The sequence below is a fragment of the Callionymus lyra genome, chromosome 7, assembly GCF_982586985.1.
Source record: "Callionymus lyra chromosome 7, fCalLyr1.hap1.1, whole genome shotgun sequence".
In the NCBI taxonomy this organism is placed as follows: Eukaryota; Metazoa; Chordata; class Actinopteri; order Syngnathiformes; family Callionymidae; genus Callionymus; species Callionymus lyra.
Window position 1 is genome coordinate 1,522,724 of NC_141824.1, and position 25,828 is coordinate 1,548,551.

The 25,828-nt window shown below is 37.1% G+C and overlaps 1 protein-coding gene across 3 annotated transcripts in view; it reads right to left on the reverse strand.

Moving 5' to 3' along the window:
- Positions 1-25,828, reverse strand: part of kcnab1a (potassium voltage-gated channel subfamily A regulatory beta subunit 1a) — an 84,726-nt gene that overhangs the window by 28,318 nt on the left and 30,580 nt on the right. For all 3 annotated transcript variants that reach the window (XM_087794856.1, XM_087794858.1, XM_087794857.1), the window contains exon 2: positions 1,247-1,290. In XM_087794856.1, coding sequence (XP_087650982.1) covers positions 1,247-1,290 — 44 coding nt within the window. The remainder of the gene's footprint in view (positions 1-1,246; positions 1,291-25,828) is intronic.

A 25,828-nucleotide genomic window follows, 5' to 3' on the forward strand; every position in this document is an offset into this window, starting at 1 on the left:
TATTCTTCAACTGTCGACATATTCTTCAACTGGCGACATATTCTTCAACTGTCGACATATTCTTCAACTGTCGACATATTCTTCAACTGTCGACATATTCTTCAACTGTCGACATATTCTTCAACTGGCGACATCTTCTTCAACTGTCGACATATTCTTCAACTGTCGACATATTCTTCAACTGGCGACATATTCTTCAACTGGCGACATATTCTTCACCTGTCGCAATATTCTTCAACTGTCGACATATTCTTCAACTGGCGACATATTCTTCAACTGGCGACATATGCTTCAACTGTCGACATATTCTTCAACTGTCGACATATTCTTCAACTGTTGACATATTCTTCAACTGTCGACATATTCTTCACCTGTCGACATATTCTTCAACTGTCGACATATTCTTCAACTGTCGACATATTCTTCAACTGTCGACATATTCTTCAACTGGCGACATATTCTTCACCTCTGACTGACATCTTTGTAGGATAAGAAAGAAGAGTTTAACATTTTCTCTCTCTCTCTCTCTCTCTCTCTCTCTCGCTCGCCCTCGCATCATGTGGCGACTGACCTTCTCTGAGCGAAGGTCGTTCTCAGTGTGAAGCTGATCAATGATAGAATCATGTATTTACTACACAATACAACACAAAGATGTCGACATTTGATTTTCCTCAGAATCACCAACTTCTTACATAAATATGTTTTTGTTTCTATTTAACTTTGTGCAGTAAATTCATACTTTGAATCCTGAAGGTCATGATTTGTGAAAAAATAAACAACACAATTGATAAATTATCCAACTTTTCCCAGAAAGCATTGCAGTCTACTTGTAGCTGAAAGTGAAGCAGTTGTTTTGACCAGTGATGGTCGTTCAGTTCACACAACATCTTAAATTCATCGTCAAAGTGTTAGACGTCAGTGTCTCACGAGAGAGTTGTTCAAATATTGTGTAGTTGTTTATATATGTTAGTTCATGATGAGGTGATTTTTTAGAAATGATTAAAAACATATTAATTTTTACAGTGTTGTTTAAGTTGCTGTTTTATTCACTTGTTAACAACACAAGCGTCAATAGTGTCTAAGAGTTGTTGTGTATTTAGGCTCAGTTGTGTAACAAATCTTCTTGTGAGAAACAAGTGTCGTGACAGTGAACGCGTCGTGTCTGCTGAAGAGATTCTCCATGAACCTCTTCAAACACAACTGCACCAACGCACACTTACAACTACACAACAAATCATTTACTCACCGAGTCCCAGGCATGAAACTCTGAGTCCAGACTTGCCAAGGTTTCTGCAAAGAAGAAAACATTGAGTCACAAAACAATCGCACAACTTTGAGTGAGGTTAGTTAGAAAACCCAGAGCAGAGCCGTCGAGCGACACAAACGTAGGAAGTTGGCGTCGGATGAAGATGTTGCTCAAGAACAACAACAATCTTTAAAGACTCAGAGTCGATAGAGCGAGTCTTTGAGTCACACTTGACAAAACATGAAGATCTTTCTTGAACCTTTATTTTACAGTATTTACATCAAGCACCAAACTTTGTTCATAGTTGTTTTCATGGATGAACTAATGTAGTTTCGCAGAACATTTTGTAGAACAATCAGGAAACACACACTTTTGTCGTCACTAACTTGAGTTGGTTTAATTCTACAGTAGAAAATGTCTTATAGGCTGTGAACACTTGTTATTGATTATACACGTTGATAACTTTATAAAGTAATGAGTGTAAAACATGGTCATGATGAGAAAATTCACTTCATGACTCAGCAGTAAGACGTTCTGATCCAGGAGCAGCTTTTCATGGGTGAACTGATCTTCAACAACATCATAGATGCGTCTCAAGGACACTGTGGTCGCTGTGGAATCAATAGTTTCAATTGAATCCAGATCCTCTCATGGAAAACATTGTGTTCACGATCCTTGAACACAAAGGAACAAAGAACCTGGAAAAGTTGCTAAACTTCAACTAGATTTGTCGTACAGTAGAAACAGGTGTGAAGCTAAAAGTGCTTCAGTCGTTCATCACTTTATTTGCAGCTCGTTCCCTCTGGAGGATCCTGGATCTGCTGGTGATACGTCTGCGTTTTTAAACTATATTTCCTAACAAACCTTCTGACCTGTGTCAGGATACGACAACTTTACTGTAATCGATCATCTAAATGTAACACACATGTCAAATAATCACTTAACTGATAATCTTTCATATTTAATTCATATTAAATAATCGTTGCCATTAGAATCCATGAACTCAGATGTTCTTCAGGTCACACTGAGATACACAACACTATCTCGATGGTGCAGCGAGTGAAGGACAAGGACAGACATCTGCGTAAGTCAACCGAGAAACAGATTCTCTCTAGAAGATCAAACTGCGATAACTTTCCACGATCACCACGTGGAACGTCCATCTTAGAAGTGTTGAGAGGATCTGACCAATCGTACGAGCAAACATGACTAGATTTACTCAAATATTCGTACTATAAAGATCCACCACTTCGTTAGAACTCCTGGCATCTGTAATAGATGTCTTTGCTCAGATCACGTGAGTTTGTCTCTGACTTTATATTTCACTAAACATTTTCTCTGGAACTCATTCATGTGTTTGTCCTTCTTCACCAGCTCGTGGTGAGACTGGAACCAAACCTTCATCTTCATCTTAACTGTAGGAACAGTTGCATCAGTGAAGGTTTAATGTCACACAACAGTGAACCAGCCTTTCTTTCTTCAGCCTCACTCTCATCCAGGAACTTCTTATCTTCATTTTTAACAGTTTCTCTCTCCTTCGTTCAAGTTTCCTCACGTCTGGATGAAGAAAGTCCTTCAAAAGTCTCGTATGACATTAAAAACACATTAACAGTCGAGTTTAAAAAACTTAATTTCACGATCAAACCTTTACAAGCCTTTGATTATATTCACTGGTTTTCCTGCGTCTGTGTTTGTTCGCAAACATATCATCACAACCTTGACTGTGAAGCCACAGGAATGAGCTGCAGGTCCAGAGATACTTCAGATAGTCTAGTAATATTTGAGTTTCTTCACGGTAAGGATCAGTGAGAACTGAATTATTCAAGAGTTTACATGTAACTCGTGTGATAAAGTGTGTAGGAAGTGTTGCACAGTTGTGTGTTTTGAAATTGTGACGCACACACAATGATCTTCAAGGTAAGTTATTCTGAGAAATACTGGCTTGTCTTTGACGAGAGTTTGAAGACTTTTGTAAACATGACTTTTGACCGCGAACGACCTTGAAATGTTTTTTTCACTTTATAGAAGAAAATATGCCTCGAGTGGAAAATAAAGTTGTTCAATGAAAAAGTTTTCATTTTTCAAGTCATCGTTTCAATAAAGACAAACGATGAATCAAATAATTGATGATACAATAGAGTCACACGTCTATTTAAGACTCACTTAAATTAGGTGCCCTTAAATCTCCGCCATTGATTTCAGGTCCGAGGTACTACTTCAACAAGAGAGTCAGATGTACATGATGAAAATCATGTAAAAGTTACTTGTATCTGAAAGTAAAATTGACTTCAATTTGAAAGTTTTCTCAAGTAAATAAACGATCAGCAACAATCAATGAAAGTCTGTCTGCAGACGTCGTTGCAACATCAGCAACAGAGCAGGAGCTGAAAAACAAGTCATTTAGATGAAAAACACGTGTTTTTAGAAGTTAAAACAGAGTTTGTTCTGTGAGCTGCTTTAAAAACAGCCTCAAACTGAGCTTCATTAGTTTGTAAGAAACCTGGCGACTTGTAAATACAGTTAATAATAGAACTCATTATACCTGTAACCAAAAGAAAAAGTGAGAAAGGCCACAGAATATAAGATTTAGTGGCTTTAAAAATGAAAACCTAACCTTTAGCTCCTGTGAGATTAAACGATTCTGTCTTTTTCATGCAATTTATGGATGGAAGTCGAGGTTTGACGCCTGAATGATCTTCTTACTCTGAAGGTTCGTCTGAAGCTGCTGATCGATGGCTGTTATTCACGAGTTCCAGAGGAAAGTTTGACGGAGGAGGGAGCGAGAGTCAACTTATAGAGCCTGAGCACAAATAGAAGCAGAGTTCTTCCCACCGTCTGGACAAACTTAGATCACAGCGAACACACCACTGAGTCAGGATCGGAGGCTCCGACCATTATGTTGAAGCTTCAGGTCCAGAACCAGGAGAGTTGATGGTCCAGGTGCGAACTATTCTGGTTTAAAGACGGATTCATGCGGAGAAACAACAACCAAACCAGGTCGACTCACAGCAACACTTGTGCTGGAGTCAGTGTTGATGTAGATGTTAATGTGAATGTGAATGTAGATGTTGATGTGAATGTGAATGTAGATGTTGATGTGAATGTGAATGTAGATGTGAATGTAGATGTTAATGTGAATGTGAATGTAGATGTTAATGTAGATGTTAATGTGAATGTAGATGTTAATGTGAATGTGAATGTAGATGTTAATGTGAATGTAGATGTTGATGTGAATGTGAATGTAGATGTTGATGTGAATGTGAATGTAGATGTGAATGTAGATGTTAATGTGAATGTGAATGTAGATGTTAATGTAGATGTTAATGTGAATGTAGATGTTAATGTGAATGTGAATGTAGATGTTAATGTGAATGTGAATGTAGATGTTGATGTGAATGTGAATGTAGATGTGAATGTAGATGTTAATGTGAATGTGAATGTAGATGTTAATGTAGATGTTAATGTGAATGTAGATGTTAATGTGAATGTGAATGTGAATGTGAATGTAGATGTTGATGTGAATGTGAATGTAGATGTTGATGTGAATGTGAATGTAGATGTGAATGTAGATGTTAATGTGAATGTGAATGTAGATGTTAATGTAGATGTTAATGTGAATGTAGATGTTAATGTGAATGTGAATGTAGATGTTAATGTGAATGTGAATGTAGATGTTGATGTGAATGTGAATGTAGATGTGAATGTAGATGTTAATGTGAATGTGAATGTAGATGTTAATGTAGATGTTAATGTGAATGTAGATGTTAATGTGAATGTGAATGTGAATGTGAATGTAGATGTTAATGTGAATGTGAATGTGAATGTTAATGTAGATGTTAATGTGAATGTGAATGTAGATGTTGATGTGAATGTGAATGTAGATGTTAATGTAGATGTTAATGTGAATGTTAATGTGAATGTAGATGTTAATGTGAATGTGAATGTAGATGTTAATGTAGATGTTAATGTGAATGTAGATGTTAATGTGAATGTGAATGTAGATGTTAATGTGAATGTGAATGTTAATGTAGATGTTAATGTAGATGTTAATGTAGATGTTAATGTTGATGTTGATGTTGATGTTGATGTTGATGTTGATGTTGATGTTGATGTTGATGTTGATGTTGATGTGAATGTGAATGTGAATGTAGATGTTAATGTGAATGTAGATGTTAATGTGAATGTGAATGTAGATGTTAATGTGAATGTAGATGTTAATGTGAATGTGAATGTGAATGTGAATGTAGATGTTAATGTGAATGTGAATGTTAATGTAGATGTTAATGTAGATGTTAATGTAGATGTTAATGTTGATGTTGATGTTGATGTTGATGTTGATGTTGATGTTGATGTTGATGTTGATGTTGATGTTGATGTTGATGTGAATGTGAATGTAGATGTTAATGTGAATGTAGATGTTAATGTGAATGTGAATGTAGATGTTAATGTGAATGTAGATGTTAATGTGAATGTGAATGTGAATGTGAATGTGAATGTGAATGTGAATGTGAATGTGAATGTGAACGTGAATGTGAATGTGAATGTGAATGTGTATGTTGATGTCGAGTCGATGTGAATGTTGATGTTAATGTTGATGTTAATGTTGATGTTAATGTAGATGTTAATGTAGATTTTAATGTGAATGTAGATGTTAATGTGAATGTGAATGTGAATGTGTATGTTGATGTCGAGTCGATGTGAATGTTGATGTTAATGTTGATGTTAATGTTGATGTTAATGTTGATGTTGATGTTGATGTTGATGTTAATGTTGATGTTAATGTAGATGTTAATGTGAATGTTGATGTTGATGTTGATGTTGATGTTGATGTTGATGTTGATGTTGATGTTGATGTCGAGTCGATGTGAATGTTGATGTTGATGTTGATGTTAATGTTGATGTTAATGTGAATGTGAATGTTGATGTTGATGTTGATGTTGATGTTGATGTTGATGTTGATGTTGATGTTGATGTTGATGTTGATGTTGATGTCGAGTCGATGTGAATGTTGATGTGAATGTTGATGTTAATGTTGATGTTAATGTTGATGTTAATGTTGATGTTAATGTTGATGTTAATGTTGATGTTAGTGTAGATGTTAATGTAGATGTTAATGTTAATGTGAATGTGAATGTGAATGTGAATGTGAATGTGAATGTGAATGTGAATGTGAATGTGAATGTGAATGTGAATGTGAATGTGAATGTTGATGTTGATGTTGAGTCGATGTGAATGTTGATGTTAATGTTAATGTTAATGTTGATGTTGATGTTGATGTTGATGTTGATGTTGATGTTGATGTTGATGTGAATGTGAATGTTGATGTTGATGTTGATGTTGATGTTGATGTTGATGTTGATGTTGATGTCGATGTCGATGTCGATGTCGATGTGGATGTGGATGTTGATGTTGATGTTGATGTTGATGTTGATGTTGATGTTGATGTTGATGTTGATGTTGATGTGAATGTGAATGTTGATGTTGATGTTGATGTTGATGTTGATGTTGATGTCGATGTGAATGTTGATGTCGATGTCGATGTCGATGTCGATGTCAATGTCGATGTGAATGTGAATGTTGATGTTGATGTTGATGTTGATGTTGATGTTGATGTGGATGTGGATGTGGATGTTGATGTTGATGTTGATGTGAATGTTAATGTTGATGTTGATGTTGATGTTGATGTTGATGTTGATGTTGATGTTGATGTCGATGTGAATGTGAATGTGAATGTTGATGTTGATGTCGATGTCGATGTCGATGTCGATGTGAATGTTGATGTTGATGTTGATGTTGATGTTGATGTTGATGTTGATGTTGATGTGGATGTGGATGTTGATGTTGATGTTGATGTTGATGTTGATGTTGATGTGAATGTTAATGTTGATGTTGATGTTGATGTTGATGTTGATGTTGATGTTGATGTTGATGTCGATGTGAATGTGAATGTGAATGTTGATGTTGATGTTGATGTTGATGTTGATGTTGATGTTGATGTCGATGTCGATGTCGATGTCGATGTCGATGTGGATGTTGATGTTGATGTTGATGTTGATGTTGATGTTGATGTTGATGTTGATGTTGATGTTGATGTTGATGTTGATGTCGATGTGAATGTGAATGTTGATGTTGATGTTGATGTTGATGTTGATGTTGATGTCGATGTCGATGTCGATGTCGATGTGGATGTCGATGTCGATGTCGATGTCGATGTCGATGTGGATGTCGATGTGGATGTGGATGTTGATGTTGATGTTGATGTCGATGTCGATGTCGATGTCGATGTCGATGTGGATGTGGATGTTGATGTTGATGTTGATGTTGATGTTGATGTTGATGTTGATGTCGATGTCGATGTCGATGTCGATGTCGATGTGGATGTGGATGTTAATGTTGATGTTAATGTTGATGTTAGTATAGATGTTAATGTAGATGTTAATGTTAATGTGAATGTGAATGTGAATGTGAATGTGAATGTGAATGTGAATGTGAATGTGAATGTGAATGTGAATGTGAATGTGAATGTGAATGTGAATGTTGATGTTGATGTTGAGTCGATGTGAATGTTGATGTTAATGTTAATGTTAATGTTGATGTTGATGTTGATGTTGATGTTGATGTTGATGTTGATGTGAATGTGAATGTTGATGTTGATGTTGATGTTGATGTTGATGTTGATGTCGATGTCGATGTCGATGTCGATGTGGATGTGGATGTTGATGTTGATGTTGATGTTGATGTTGATGTTGATGTTGATGTCGATGTCGATGTCGATGTCGATGTCGATGTGGATGTGGATGTTGATGTTGATGTTGATGTCGATGTCGATGTCGATGTCGATGTCGATGTGGATGTGGATGTTGATGTTGATGTTGATGTTGATGTTGATGTCGATGTCGATGTCGATGTCGATGTCGATGTCGATGTCGATGTCGATGTCGATGTCGATGTCGATGTCGATGTCGATGTGGATGTCGATGTGGATGTGGATGTTGATGTTGATGTTGATGTCGATGTCGATGTCGATGTCGATGTCGATGTGGATGTGGATGTTGATGTTGATGTTGATGTCGATGTCGATGTCGATGTCGATGTCGATGTCGATGTCGATGTCGATGTGGATGTGGATGTTGATGTTGATGTTGATGTCGATGTCGATGTCGATGTCGATGTCGATGTCGATGTCGATGTCGATGTGGATGTGGATGTTGATGTTGATGTTGATGTCGATGTCGATGTCGATGTCGATGTCGATGTGGATGTGGATGTTGATGTTGATGTTGATGTTGATGTTGATGTTGATGTTGATGTTGATGTTGATGTTAATGTTGATGTTGATGTTGATGTTGATGTTGATGTTGATGTTGATGTTGATGTTAATGTTGATGTTGATGTTGATGTTGATGTTGATGTTGATGTTGATGTTAATGTTAATGTTGATGTTGATGTTGATGTTGATGTTGATGTTGATGTTGATGTTGATGTTGATGTTAATGTTAATGTTAATGTTGATGTTGATGTTGATGTTAATGTTAATGTTAATGTTGATGTTGATGTTGATGTTGATGTTGATGTTGATGTCGAGTCATAGTGGCTCAAACACAACAGAGACTTCATGTGTGTTGAAGCTTCAAGTGTTGATGCTAAAGTAAGACACAGAACGTAGAACTAGTTAATAATAATCTCTGCTGCAACTATTGATCGACCTGCTGCTCAATCAGTTTATCTAAAAGCTGCTTCTGCAGTCGTTCATCAAACCTGTGGAGATTAAACACTCGTATGTTGACGTCAATACGTTCCGTCTGGAAAAGATCAACTTTCATCTCTGCACTCAGAGGAAGATGAACGAGTGACGGCGGCGAAGAGAGGAAGTGAAGCCATGGAGACAATAATAGAGCTCCAGAGAGAAAGTGATGCACTCCCTCCATTAGAAGGGGTTTCAGGCATCTCTTCACATTATGCAAACAAGTCGTATAGATGACCCCCCCCCCCCCCCCCACACACACACACACACACACACACACACACACACACACACACACACACACGCACACACACACACACTCACTCACTCACACACACACCAACTAGAGCTGTCCATCAAATATTTATTGAAATAAGAAGCCCCAGTGTTTCCACAAACAAACCTCCTCCATCAGAGAAGCTATTCATCACCACTTAAACTTGTCTTCATTTGCCTCATGATGGACAGTCATGATGTAATGATGGACAGTAATGATGGACAGTAATGATGGACAGTAATGATGTAATGATGGACAGTCATGAAGTAATGATGGACAGTAATGATGTAATGATGGACAGTCATGATGTAATGATGGACAGTAATGATGTAATGATGGACAGTCATGATGTAATGATGGACAGTCATGATGTAATGATGGACAGTCATGATGTAATGATGGACAGTAATGATGGACAGTCATGATGTAATGATGGACAGTCATGATGTAATGATGGACAGTAATGATGGACAGTCATGATGTAATGATGGACAGTAATGATGGACAGTCATGATGTAATGATGGACAGTCATGATGTAATGATGGACAGTCATGATGTAATGATGGACAGTCATGATGTAATGATGGACAGTCATGATGGACAGTCATGATGTAATGATGGACAGTCATGATGTAATGATGGACAGTCATGATGTAACGAAGGACAGTAATGGTGGACAGTAATGATGTAATGAAGCACAGTAATGATGGACAGTAATGATGTAATGAAGGACAGTAATGGTGGACAGTAATGATGTAATGAAGGACAGTAATGATGGACAGTAATGATGTAACGAAGGACAGTAATGGTGGACAGTAATGATGTAATGAAGGACAGTAATGGTGGACAGTAATGATGTAATGAAGGACAGTAATGATGGACAGTAATGATGTAACGAAGGACAGTAATGATGTAATGAAGGACAGTAATGGTGGACAGTAATGATGTAATGAAGGACAGTAATGGTGGACAGTAATGATGTAATGAAGGACAGTAATGATGTAATGAAGGACAGTAATGATGTAATGAAGGACAGTAATGAAGGACAGTAATGGTTTCTCTCCTCTCACTGGTCAGAAGTGAACTGAGAGAGTATTTACTCAGTCGCTGATGTTTCTTCAGCGACTGAACGAGGTAAAAATATTGTTGAATTAACAGTAAATGAATATTGAGAAGCTCCACAGACTTCAATGAAATGTGGTTTTGACAGCAGAACACCTTCAGATTAAGACCTGCATCGTCTCTATTGTGTGTTTAATGACACCATGAGTGGAAAGATGATCAAACTATCTTCTTAAGATCATCTTCCACCTGCTCGTTCCTGTTCATCCACACAAATCTGAGATAAACGTGAGATATGATGAGAAGTCAAAGGAATTCCTGCTCACAATACTCTCCAGAACCAGCTGCACAGACACTAAACCTTCATCTGTGAAATGACAAAAATGGAATTTTACCCGAGAATAATTAAACAAACAAAAAAGCAACTTCAGGCATCTATGAAACATTATCGTAAAAAAGAGGGAAGTGATTTGACACAGATTGAAGTTTCTCTTGATGCTGTTTGAGTCTCTGCTGGATATGAACGTGTGAATGAAGGCCAGGGAACTGGATTCAACCTCGTGAACCATGTGACCAGGAAATTGAATTGTTTACGAGGCAGAAAAAATGAGCCTCAAGAGACCGTCTGACACACTTCCTCGTCCAGAGAGGAGAAGAGATGGAGGGAACATGAGAGAGGAGAAGAGATGGAGGGAACATGAGAGAGGAGAAGAGATGGAGGGAACATGAGAGAGGAGAAGAGAGATGGAGGGAACATGAGAGAGGAGAAGAGATGGAGGGAACATGAGAGGAGCAGAGAGATGGAGGGAACATGAGAGAGGAGAAGAGATGGAGGGAACATGAGAGAGGAGAAGAGAGATGGAGGGAACATGAGAGAGGAGAAGAGATGGAGGGAACATGAGAGGAGCAGAGAGATGGAGGGAACATGAGAGAGGAGCAGAGATGGAGGGAACAATAGAGGAGAAGAGAGATGGAGGGAACAATAGAGGAGCAGAGAGATGGAGGGAACGTTAGAGGAGCAGAGAGATGGAGGGAACAATAGAGGAGAAGAGAGATGGAGATAACAATAGAGGAGCAGAGAGATGGAGGGAACAATAGAGGAGCAGAGAGATGGAGGGAACGTTAGAGGAGCAGAGAGATGGAGGGAACAATAGAGGAGCAGAGAGATGGAGGGAACAATAGAGGAGCAGAGAGATGGAGGGAACATGAGAGGAGCAGAGAGATGGAGGGAACAATAGAGGAGCAGAGAGATGGAGGGAACAATAGAGGAGCAGAGAGATGGAGGGAACGTTAGAGGAGCAGAGAGATGGAGGGAACAATAGAGGAGCAGAGAGATGGAGGGAACAATAGAGGAGCAGAGAGATGGAGGGAACAACAGAGGAGGAGAGAGATGGAGGGAACAATAGAGGAGCAGAGAGATGGAGGGAACAATAGAGGAGCAGAGAGATGGAGGGAACAATAGAGGAGCAGAGATGGAGGGAACAATAGAGGAGCAGAGAGATGGAGGGAACAATAGAGGAGCAGAGAGATGGAACATTTATATGTACAAGAAAAAAACATATAAAACTATCATCTCTGAGACGTTAAGACTGTGAAACTATTTTCATCTCATTCTCTCAGATCATCTTTTAAATGTTGTTTAATTGTTCCGTGTTCGTGGCTCAGATGTTTAACCTTGTTTTCATCGTCTGTGAACAAGTGAACATGTGAACATGTGAACATGTGAACATGTGAACACGTGAACATGTGAACATGTGAACATGTGAACACGTGATCATCGACACATGTCACCATGAACCCTGAGCATCAGAGGGTTAATGTCGTGAGACGAGGTCAGAGAAACCATCAGTTCAAAGGTCGACCCGAGGTCAAACACAGACGATGATGTCACACTAAACCACTTCATTGATTCATGTTTAAATGAAGAGGTCGTTCTGTTCATTCTTTCACTCATTCAGCGATCTTCAGGAAACCGTTCAAAGACCTGGTGTGTGTGTGTGTGTGTGTAGTAAAGAAGAAGAAGAAGAAGAAGAAGAAGAAGAAGCAGAAGAAGAATCTTCTGTTATTCAACGTTCATGTCTGCCAGAGGTTCAAGTCCTGCTGCTGCAGAAAAACTAGAAACACTCTCACAGCTCAGATTTCCTCCCGAGCTGATGAAGCACAAATATCATCACATGCGAGTGAAGATGTTCAGTAACTGAAGAGAAACGATGCAGCAAAGTTCCTGCAGAGGTTCTCCTGCTGATTCAGTGGCTGTGTGGGAAAAATACACTTCAGGTGTGAATCATTGTGATCCTCGAGGCGACAAGTGGCCACTGTTGTTACACAAGTGTCCACAACACTGAGGGTTTGTTCAATATACTAATATAATTCAATATATTGTAGAACCTATGACCTTCTTCCTACTCTCTGAACATATTTGTTCAATATACTAATATAATTCAATATACTGTAGAACCTATGACCTTCTTCCTACTCTCTGAACATATTTGTTCAATATACTAATATAATTCAATATACTGTAGAACCTATGACCTTCTTCCTACTCTCTGAACATATTTGTTCAATATACTAATATAATTCAATATACTGTAGAACCTATGACCTTCTTCCTACTCTCTGAACACATGTGTTCAATATACTAATATAATTCAATATACTGTAGAACCTATGACCTTCTTCCTACTCTCTGAACACATGTGTTCAATATACTAATATAATTCAATATACTGTAGAACCTATGACCTTCTTCCTACTCTCTGAACATATGTGTTCAATATACTAATATAATTCAATATACTGTAGAACCTATGACCTTCTTCCTACTCTCTGAACACATGTGTTCAATATACTAATATAATTCAATATACTGTAGAACCTATGACCTTCTTCCTACTCTCTGAACACATGTGTTCAATATACTAATATAATTCAATATACTGTAGAACCTATGACCTTCTTCCTACTCTCTGAACATATTTGTTCAATATACTAATATAATTCAATATACTGTAGAACCTATGACCTTCTTCCTACTCTCTGAACACATGTGTTCAATATACTAATATAATTCAATATACTGTAGAACCTATGACCTTCTTCCTACTCTCTGAACACATGTGTTCAATATACTAATACAATTCAATATACTGTAGAACCTATGACCTTCTTCCTACTCTCTGAACATATTTGTTCAATATACTAATATAATTCAATATACTGTAGAACCTATGACCTTCTTCCTACTCTCTGAACATATTTGTTCAATATACTAATATAAGTAAGTAAGTAAGTAATATATATTTATATAGCGCTTTTCGAGACCAGGGTCACAAAGCGCTTTAACAATCAAAAACAATACTCAAAACAGTACATACTTCAAAGATCAAGATAATACCGAGAACAACACAGGAGTTCGAGAAATTCAAGGAAAAGCCTGAACAAATAGAAACGTCTTAAGATGTTTCTTAAAGGAGTCAGTAGATCCATCAAGCGCAAAGAGAGAGGAAGATTGTTCCAAAGCTTAGGAGCAACAGCCTGAAAAGATTTCTCTCCTCTGGTCCTGAGCCGTGTGCGTGGAACCATAAGTAGATTCTGATCCACAGACCTCAGAGCCCGAGCTGGGGTGTAAGGCTGGATCAGATCAGTGATGTAAGGAGGAGCCTGACCATGAATAGCTCTGAAAGTAAGAACCAGAATTTTAAAGTTGATCCTGAAAGAAACTGGAAGCCAGTGAAGAGTTTTAAGGACCGGAGAAATGTGAGTTCTTCTACTAGAGCGGGTCAGAATTCTCGCTGCAGAGTTCTGAATCAACTGCAGGCGAGACAGCTCCTTCTTGTTAAGACATGAAAACAAACTGTTACAATAGTCCAGACGAGAAGAAACAAACGCATGGATTACAAGCTCCAGATCATGTTGTGACAGCATTTTCCTAAGTTTAGAGATTTTTCTCAGTTGAAGGAAACAGTTTCTGGTCAGTTTTCTACAGTGTTGAACAAGAGACATGTCTTTATCAAATACAACACCCAGGTTTCTCAGGCTCAGTTTGACAGACTGACCTAAGTCACCCAAGTACTGACTCAACCCTGGAATCTTATCATCAGGAGCAATCACCAGAGTTTCAGTTTTGTCCACATTAAGCTGTAAAGTGTTTTCACTCAGCCATTGTTTGATTTCTAGCAAACAATTGACTAAGCTGTTCAGCCTTTGGGGCTCAGTTGGGTCAAAAGAGCAGTAGAGCTGGATGTCATCAGCAAAAATGTGATAAGAAACATCTGGAAATCTCTGAATGATTTTACCAAGGGGAATCAAGTACAGCAAAAACAATAAAGGACCCAGAACAGAACCTTGAGGGACTCCACACAACAGATCTGCCGATTCAGACCTCATTTGATTGGCAGATACACTAAAACTGCGCCCAGAAAGGTAAGATGAGAACCATTCTAACACAGACCCAGACAGTCCCACTTCATCCCTTAGTCTTCTCAGCAGGATCTGGTGATCAACTGTGTCAAAGGCTGACGACAGATCCAAGAGAACCAGAACAGTGAATTTACCAGAGTCAGCCGACATCATGATGTCACTGGACACTTTCAGTAAAGCTGTCTCCGTAGAGTGATGTTTACGGAAGCCAGACTGAAACTTCTCATGGATGTCGCTCTGATCCAAGAACAAAGACAGCTGCTCGGACACCACCTTCTCCAAGATCTTGGACAAGAAAGGGAGCTTAGAAATAGGCCTGAAATTACTGAGGTCAGTTGGGTCTAAGCCTGGTTTTTTGAGCAGAGGCTCCACAATGGCATGTTTAAATGCATTGGGAAAAACCCCTGTGGAAAGGGAGAGGTTCACCATATTGTTAACTCAGGGGCCAATTACATCAAATACTTTGATAAAAAGCCTACAAGGAAGGACGTCATCTGAGCAAGAGGAGGGTTTCATCTTGTTCACTAGTGCTGAAATATCACCCAAAGATACAGCAGTGAAGGATGACCAAGAGGAGAAGATGGGCTCAGAGACAGTAGGGGTTCCCAACAAAGGGGGAGAGATTTTCTCTTTGATCAATTTAATTTTGTCAATGAAAAATCTCAACAATGCATTGCTGTCAGCTTCACAGAAGACCGGCGTGATTTGAGGAGCAGGAGACACGAGAGAATTAATCGTGTCAAACAAAACTTTGGGGTTTTTCCTATTTGCTGCTACCAGTTTTCTGATGTAATCAGATCTAGCAGTTTCTACCATCTCATTGTAAGAAGTCAACAGATCCCTGAGGTGAAGTCTGTGCACCTCAAGTTTAGTAGACTTCCAGAGACGCTCAGTCTTTCGACAAAGTCTCTTCAGACTCAGGAGATCTTCATTTGTCCAAGGGCACCGTTTTTTCTGAATTTTCAAGTTCGATTTAACAGGTGCCACTTGATCCAGTATTTCAACACAATGATCAGTAAAACAGTGAATCAAACTGTCCACATCTGGACAGTCATCAAAGGAAAGACGGTCAAACATAGCAGAAAAACTGTCTGCAGTATCGGCTGAGATGACACGCCTCTGAGACCTAACTTTCAAAGGCTTAGGTTCAGGGATGTCCAGGTTGAACAAGACAAGAGAATGATCACTCAGATGGACATCATGTACAGATACATTAGAAATGTTCAGGCCAAGAGTAAAAACTAAGTCTAAAATGTGGCCTTTTTGATGAGTGGGTTCAGAAACATGTTGCTCAAAATTAAAGGCTTCAGTTAAAGTTAAAAGTTCTTTAGCAGAACAAGATGTGACGTCATCAACATGAAGATTAAAGTCTCCAAGAATAAGAACAGATTCCATCTGAATAATGGAAGATAAGAAGTCACTAAAGTCTTTCAAGAACATCGCCGCAGGACCAGGCGGACGGTAGATTGACACACAATAGAAAGGTCTTGTAGAACCAACCAAGATCATCTGAGACTCAAAAGAAGTGAATTCCTGTGTCTGAATCACTTTGCAAGAACAACTCTCCCTAAAAACAGTAGCAAGACCTCCTCCACGACCAGAGAGGCGAGGCTTCCCCAGGACAGCGCTCCCTACTGGACAGAGTTCGTTCAGATGAATAAACTCTTCCTCTCTCTGCCAAGTCTCAGAAAGACATAATAAATCCAAATTAACTCTTGTGAAAAGATCATTAAGAATAAAGGATTTATTTGTAATGGAGCGAACATTAAGAAGTCCCACATTCAGCACCGATGACGTCACTGACGACGCCGCGTCACTGACAGGCGCGCAGAGCGGGATCTTTTGAAGCGAACAGCGGTCACGTGGTACCAGCTGTCACTGAAGTTCAACTCGGTTGTAAAAGTCGAATTAAAGAGAGGAAATGAAAAAATCTTACCACCTTTCGTTGAGGTCTGGACAGACGGCAGCGCTGATGTGTCGTCACACACAGTGAGAGGAATGTCGATCAAATATATAATTCAATATACTGTAGAACCTATGACCTTCTTCCTACTCTCTGAACATATTTGTTCAATATACTAATATAATTCAATATACTGTAGAACCTATGACCTTCTTCCTACTCTCTGAACACATGTGTTCAATATACTAATATAATTCAATATACTGTAGAACCTATGACCTTCTTCCTACTCTCTGAACATATTTGTTCAATATACTAATATAATTCAATATACTGTAGAACCTATGACCTTCTTCCTACTCTCTGAACATATTTGTTCAATATACTAATATAATTCAATATACTGTAGAACCTATGACCTTCTTCCTACTCTCTGAACACATGTGTTCAATATACTAATATAATTCAATATACTGTAGAACCTATGACCTTCTTCCTACTCTCTGAACATATGTGTTCAATATACTAATATAATTCAATATACTGTAGAACCTATGACCTTCTTCCTACTCTCTGAACACATGTGTTCAATATACTAATATAATTCAATATACTGTAGAACCTATGACCTTCTTCCTACTCTCTGAACATATTTGTTCAATATACTAATATAATTCAATATACTGTAGAACCTATGACCTTCTTCCTACTCTCTGAACATATTTGTTCAATATACTAATATAATTCAATATACTGTAGAACCTATGACCTTCTTCCTACTCTCTGAACATATGTGTTCAATATACTAATATAATTCAATATACTGTAGAACCTATGACCTTCTTCCTACTCTCTGAACATATTTGTTCAATATACTAATATAATTCAATATACTGTAGAACCTATGACCTTCTTCCTACTCTCTGAACATATTTGTTCAATATACTAATATAATTCAATATACTGTAGAACCTATGACCTTCTTCCTACTCTCTGAACACATGTGTTCAATATACTAATATAATTCAATATACTGTAGAACCTATGACCTTCTTCCTACTCTCTGAACATATTTGTTCAATATACTAATATAATTCAATATACTGTAGAACCTATGACCTTCTTCCTACTCTCTGAACACATGTGTTCAATATACTAATATAATTCAATATACTGTAGAACCTATGACCTTCTTCCTACTCTCTGAACACATGTGTTCAATATACTAATATAATTCAATATACTGTAGAACCTATGACCTTCTTCCTACTCTCTGAACATATTTGTTCAATATACTAATATAATTCAATATACTGTAGAACCTATGACCTTCTTCCTACTCTCTGAACATATGTGTTCAATATACTAATATAATTCAATATACTCACGATTAGAGTTTTTAAGTTACAATCAGAGGGTTTAAAATGTTGTTTCTGTCGCCCCTGTGTGTCAGGAAAGTGTAACTGCAATAATGTCAACTCTTGTAGTCAGTTTGTGTTTTATCTTGATTCGAGTCACATGATGTTGGTGATGATGAAGATGATGCTGATGATGAAGATGAAGATGATGATGATTATGAAGATGATGATGAAGATGAAGATGAAGATGAAGATGAAGATGAAGATGATGATGAAGATGAAGATGAAGATGATGATGAAGATGAAGATGAAGATGATGATGATGATGATGATGATGATGATGATGATGAAGATGAAGATGATGAAGATGATGATGAATATGAAGAAGATAAAGATGAAGATGATGATGAAGATGATGATGATGATGATGATGATGATGATGATGATGATGAAGATGAAGATGAAGAAGATAAAGAAGAAGATGATGATGAAGATGAAGATGATGATGAATATGAAGAAGATAAAGATGATGATGATGATGAAGATGATGATGAAGATGATGAAGATGATGATGGTGATGACATCACACAGTGAAGCATCATCGTCCTCAGAGATGATCCACAGAATCCATGTGTTTCTTACCAAACGTTGATGTTCGTCACGAACAGATGATTTTTAAGACTCGACCTGATCTTAAAGTTCTCAACATGCCGAGCATCTGGCAGAGGAACATATGCTGCTCTGATGATGTTTCTGCTGCTCGTGTGGATCATGTTGTTTCAACTGCAGTCTTCATGTTTCATGGTCTTCGACCCGTGATCCTCTCACGGTAGAAGCATCTGCTTCAACCTTCACCGTCGCTTCAAACCTCATCAACGCTTTTGATTTTTATCCTTAAAACGCTTCTGAGGCTCACAGCGAGACTGGATCCTCGTGGGTTTACTCCGGTTTCCTCCCACAGTCTGAAAGACAATAACTATCTAACGACTGTGATCAGCTGAACATGAACTACTGATCAACTATAATCGTGTAGCAAACGTTGAATCTTCCTCTTAAATAATCCATCAGTTCAAACCATGTTTTGTCAAGTGAACTCAGACACAAACTCTTGATGAAAACAAGATGATCTTGACCTTGTTCTTCTGATGCCACAAACACACACGACACCAACATCAACACAACTATAAACCCTGACTTGTGCGTCACAGATCGATGATTTGATCATGTTTCTCACGAACAGTTCAATTCTCTCCAGAAAGTAACAAGAACAAACTAAACTCTTCAAGAAAAGCTCAGGAACACCAAGGTCTCGTTGGTGCAGCGAAGCTTCACAACATTCTTGACGACACAGAGAAGACATTATTCACGACATTGCAACACGACTCACTCGCCGATACAATCATGAGATCAACGCTCGTCCAAAGATTCTTGCTCACAGAGAAATAACTGAACACCTTCAAAGTGAGAGAAAAATGATTGAAAAATGATTGAAAAATGATTGAAAAATGAATAAAAAATGATTGAAAAACTATTTGAAAATCAAGGAACACAGGAAGCAACAAGAGTCAAGAGAGGATTTAAAACACAACTGATGTTGAAGTCGTTCTTGATCTGTTGCCGGAGAAACACGTTTGAACATCAGTGAGAAACGATGTTTTTCTTGATGAAGCATTTGAATAAATGTTGTAAATTGTTATGAAAGTCCTTATGAGTCTATATACGTGTCGTGTAACACACATGTTGTGTAACACTCATGTACTGTTACACACGCGTCCTGTAACACACATGTTGTGTAACACTCATGTACTGTTACACACGCGTCCTGTAACACACATGTTGTGTAACACTCATGTACTGTTACACACGCGTCCTGTAACACACATGTTGTGTAACACTCATGTACTGTTACACACGCGTCCTGTAACACACATGTTGTGTAACACTCATGTACTGTTACACACGCGTCCTGTAACACACATGTTGTGTAACACTCATGTACTGTTACACACGCGTCCTGTAACACACATGTTGTGTAACACTCATGTACTGTTACACACGCGTCCTGTAACACACATGTTGTGTAACACTCGTGTACTGTTACACACGCGTCCTGTAACACACATGTTGTGTAACACTCATGTACTGTTACACACACGTCCTGTAACACACGTGTCGTGTAACACTCGTGTCCTGTAACACACATGTTGTGTAACACTTGTGTCCTATAACACTTGTGTCCTGTAACACACGTGTTCTGTTACAAAAGTGTCCTGTAACACACGTGTTCTGTTACACAAGTGTCCTGTAACACTCGTGTCCTGTAACACACGTGTCCTGTTACACACGTGTTCTGTTACACACGTGTTCTGTAACACACGTGTTCTGTTACACACGTGTTCTGTTACACACGTGTCCTGTAACACACGTGTTCTGTTACACACGTGTCCTGTAACACACGTGCCCTGTTACACACGTGTTCTGTTACACACGTGTTCTGTCACACACGTGTTCTGTTACACACGTGTCCTGTTACACACGTGTCCTGTTACACACGTGTCCTGTTACACACGTGTCCTGTTACACACGTGTCCTGTTACACACGTGTTCTGTAACACACGTGTTCTGTTACACACGTGTCCTGTTACACATGTCTCCTGTTACACATGTGTTCTGTTACACACGTGTCCTGTTACACACGTGTCCTGTTACACACGTGTCCTGTTACACACGTGTTCTGTAACACACGTGTTCTGTTACACACGTGTCCTGTTACACATGTCTCCTGTTACACACGTGTTCTGTTACACACGTGTCCTGTTACACACGTGTTCTGTAACACACGTGTTCTGTTACACACGTGTCCTGTTACACACGTGTTCTGTTACACACGTGTCCTGTTACACACGTGTCCTGTTACACACGTGTTCTGTAACACACGTGTCCTGTTACACACGTGTTCTGTTACACATGTGTCCTGTTACACACGTGTCCTGTTACACACGTGTCCTGTTACACACGTGTCCTGTTACACACATGTTCTGTAACAGACAAAATATTTTCTATTTCAGCCAGTTTATGAAACGATGATGAAACAAGGATTCAAAGGATGGAAATATGTTCAGAGTTACGGAGACACTTTCTCATCACAGCATGAATGAGTGCGAAGCATGTGTTGTCGTGCACACGTATGTATGTATGCAGGTCACGTGTCCTCGTGTGATCAGAAAACTAATGATCTTCATTATTCTGCATCAAAGTAAAGAAGATCTTCATGTGTGTCCGTGAGGAGTCGTCGTCCTTCATGTTTCATTATCACTAATGAGAGACAAAAATAACATTCGTTTGGAAATCCACACACGTGTCATGAATACACAAAAACGTACACATGTGCAGTTTTAAAGCCAGAGTTAGGAGTCGAGGTGAGAGAAACTGAATCTTGAATCAAACCTAATGATGGAGACGATAATGATTGAAGGGATTTAAAGAAGGTTTCAAGAACACACAACCACCATACATAAGAACACACAACAACCATACATAAGAACACACAACAACCATACATAAGAACACACAACCACCATACATAAGAACACACAACAACCATACATAAGAACACACAACAATCATACATAAGAACACACAACAACCATACATAAGAACACACAACAACCATACATAAGAACACACAACAATCATACATAAGAACACACAACAATCATACATAAGAACACACAACAACCATACATAAGAACACACAACAATCATACATAAGAACACACAACAATCATACATAAGAACACACAACAACCATACATAAGAACACACAACAACCATACATAAGAACACACAACAACCATACATAAGAACACACAACAACCATACATAAGAACACACAACAATCATACATAAGAACACACAACAACCATACATAAGAACACACAACCACCATACTTAAGAACACACAACCACCATACATAAGAACACACAACAACCATACATAAGAACACACAACAATCATACATAAGAACACACAACAACCATACATAAGAACACACAACAACCATACATAAGAACACACAACAATCATACATAAGAACACACAACAATCATACATAAGAACACACAACAACCATACATAAGAACACACAACAATCATACATAAGAACACACAACAATCATACATAAGAACACACAACAACCATACATAAGAACACACAACAACCATACATAAGAACACACAACAACCATACATAAGAACACACAACAACCATACATAAGAACACACAACAATCATACATAAGAACACACAACAACCATACATAAGAACACACAACAACCATACATAAGAACACACAACAATCATACATAAGAACACACAACAACCATACATAAGAACACACAACAACCATACATAAGAACACACAACAATCATACATAAGAACACACAACAATCATACTTAAGAACACACAACAACCATACATAAGAACACACAACAATCATACATAAGAACACACAACAATAATACATAAGAACACACAACAACCATACATAAGAACACACAACAACCATACATAAGAACACACAACAACCATACATAAGAACACACAACAACCATACATAAGAACACACAACAATCATACATAAGAACACACAACAACCATACATAAGAACACACAACAACCATACATAAGAACACACAACAATCATACATAAGAACACACAACAACCATACATAAGAACACACAACAACCATACATAAGAACACACAACAACCATACATAAGAACACACAACAATCATACATAAGAACACACAACAACCATACATAAGAACACACAACAACCATACATAAGAACACACAACAACCATACATAAGAACACACAACAATCATACATAAGAACACACAACAACCATACATAAGAACACACAACAACCATACATAAGAACACACAACAATCATACATAAGAACACACAACAACCATACATAAGAACACACAACAATCATACATAAGAACACACAACAACCATACATAAGAACACACAACAACCATACATAAGAACACACAACAACCATACATAAGAACACACAACAACCATACATAAGAACACAACAACCATACATAAGAACACAACCACCATACATAAGAACACACAACAATCATACATAAGAACACACAACAACCATACATAAGAACACACAACAACCATACATAAGAACACAACAACCATACATAAGAACACACAACAACCATACATAAGAACACACAACAACCATACATAAGAACACAACAACCATACATAAGAACACAACCACCATACATAAGAACACACAACAATCATACATAAGAACACACAACCACCATACATAAGAACACACAACAATCATACATAAGAACACACCAAAGGATATATTTAAATATTGTTGTATTATATTATATATTATATATTATATTATATATTATATATTATATTATATTCTTAACCACCAGAGTATTAATCCACAGAAGACTCCAGTAAAGAGAGAAGATTCAAGTGTGTTTGTAAACAAGTTCAAAGGTGTTTCTGAAGCGTCGACACGAACAAGACGTTCGAACCACATGAAGATTCCAAGGTCGTCAGCGAGTCAAGGCCACGATCGATGGCTTTGAAACTTGAATCAAACACCAGCGACTTCATCCATCTTCGTTCTCAAGCAGCTCGTGGACTCGGTTTATGATCAAACATCTCGTTTCATCTCCTCCCAGCTGTCAATCAAATCTTAGGTCATTTGCTTCCAACTGCTTTGCATGAAAGATCAGAGTCAGAAGAACAAAAACATCAGTGAAATGAATGTTTCTTAAAGTCAAATTAGGCTTTAAATAATTATATTCATAAATAGTGAGATTTCATTAACTTTTACATCTGGTTGTTTTTTTGTAAAATGATTTGTTTTCCTTGTTGAGCAGTAAAAACTAGGAGTAAAAACTAAGAGTAAAAACTAAGAGTAAAAACTAGGAGTAAAAACTAAGAGTAAAAACTAAGAGTAAAAACTAAGAGTAAAAACTAAAAGTAAAAACTAAGAGTAAAAACTAAGAGTAAAAACTAAAAGTAAAAACTAAGAGTAAAAACTAAGAGTAAAAACTAAAAGTAAAAACTAAGAGTAAAAACTAAGAGTAAAAACTAAGAGTAAAAACTAAGAGTAAAAACTAAGAGTAAAAACTAAAAGTAAAAACTAAGAGTAAAAACTAGGAGTAAAAACTAAGAGTAAAAACTAAGAGTAAAAACTAAGAGTAAAAACTAAAAGTAAAAACTAAGAGTAAAAACTAAGAGTAAAAACTAAAAGTAAAAACTAAGAGTAAAAACTAAGAGTAAAAACTAAAAGTAAAAACTAAGAGTAAAAACTAAGAGTAAAAACTAAGAGTAAAAACTAAGAGTAAAAACTAAAAGTCAAAACTAAGAGTAAAAACTAAAAGTAAAAACTAAGAGTAAAAACTAAGAGTAAAAACTAAAAGTAAAAACTAAGAGTAAAAACTAAGAGTAAAAACTAAAAGTAAAAACTAAGAGTAAAAACTAAGAGTAAAAACTAAGAGTAAAAACTAAGAGTAAAAACTAAGAGTAAAAACTAGGAGTAAAAACTAAGAGTAAAAACAAAGAGTAAAAACTAAGAGTAAAAACTAAGAGTAAAAACTAAAAGTAAAAACTAAAAGTAAAAACTAAGAGTAAAAACTAAAAGTCAAAACTAAGAGTAAAAACTAAAAGTAAAAACTAAGAGTAAAAACTAAGAGTAAAAACTAAAAGTAAAAACTAAGAGTAAAAACTAAAAGTAAAAACTAAGAGTAAAAACTAAGAGTAAAAACTAAAAGTAAAAACTAAGAGTAAAAACTAAGAGTAAAAACTAAGAGTAAAAACTAGGAGTAAAAACTAAGAGTAAAAACAAAGAGTAAAAACTAAGAGTAAAAACTAAGAGTAAAAACTAAGAGTAAAAACTCTTCACGACTAGAACTGCATCTGGTTGTTTTTTTGTAAAATGATTTGTTTTCCTTGTTGAGCAGTAAAAACTAGGAGTAAAAACTAAGAGTAAAAACTAAGAGTAAAAACTAAGAGTAAAAACTAGGAGTAAAAACTAAGAGTAAAAACTAAGAGTAAAAACTAGGAGTAAAAACTAAGAGTAAAAACAAAGAGTAAAAACTAAGAGTAAAAACTAAGAGTAAAAACTAAAAGTAAAAACTAAGAGTAAAAACTAAGAGTAAAAACTAAGAGTAAAAACTAAGAGTAAAAACTAAAAGTCAAAACTAAGAGTAAAAACTAAAAGTAAAAACTAAGAGTAAAAACTAAGAGTAAAAACTAAAAGTAAAAACTAAGAGTAAAAACTAAGAGTAAAAACTAAAAGTAAAAACTAAGAGTAAAAACTAAGAGTAAAAACTAAGAGTAAAAACTAAGAGTAAAAACTAAGAGTAAAAACTAAGAGTAAAAACTCTTCACGACTAGAACTGCAGCAGTTTGTTCAACATCAACGACTTCATCGATATTTAAATCCATGTCAAAGTGAATGTTTCTCCTCACACTGTCAGAGAAGAACCTGAAGGTCAAAGGTTAAACTGATCAGCTGATCAAACATTACCACACTAGTCATTAACAATATCTTTTGTAATCCTATCAAAAGTTTTCTTTGATTCCACAAAACCTTCATTTCCCTCAAACATGTCGTGACATCAAAGTTTCTTAAAGAACTTCTACAAACGTTCTCGACCTCAGTGATGACCTTCATCCTCCAGGTGATCATCTCCATCATTCCGTGGAGGAAGAATCTTAATATTCATGTTCGGGGGAGAAA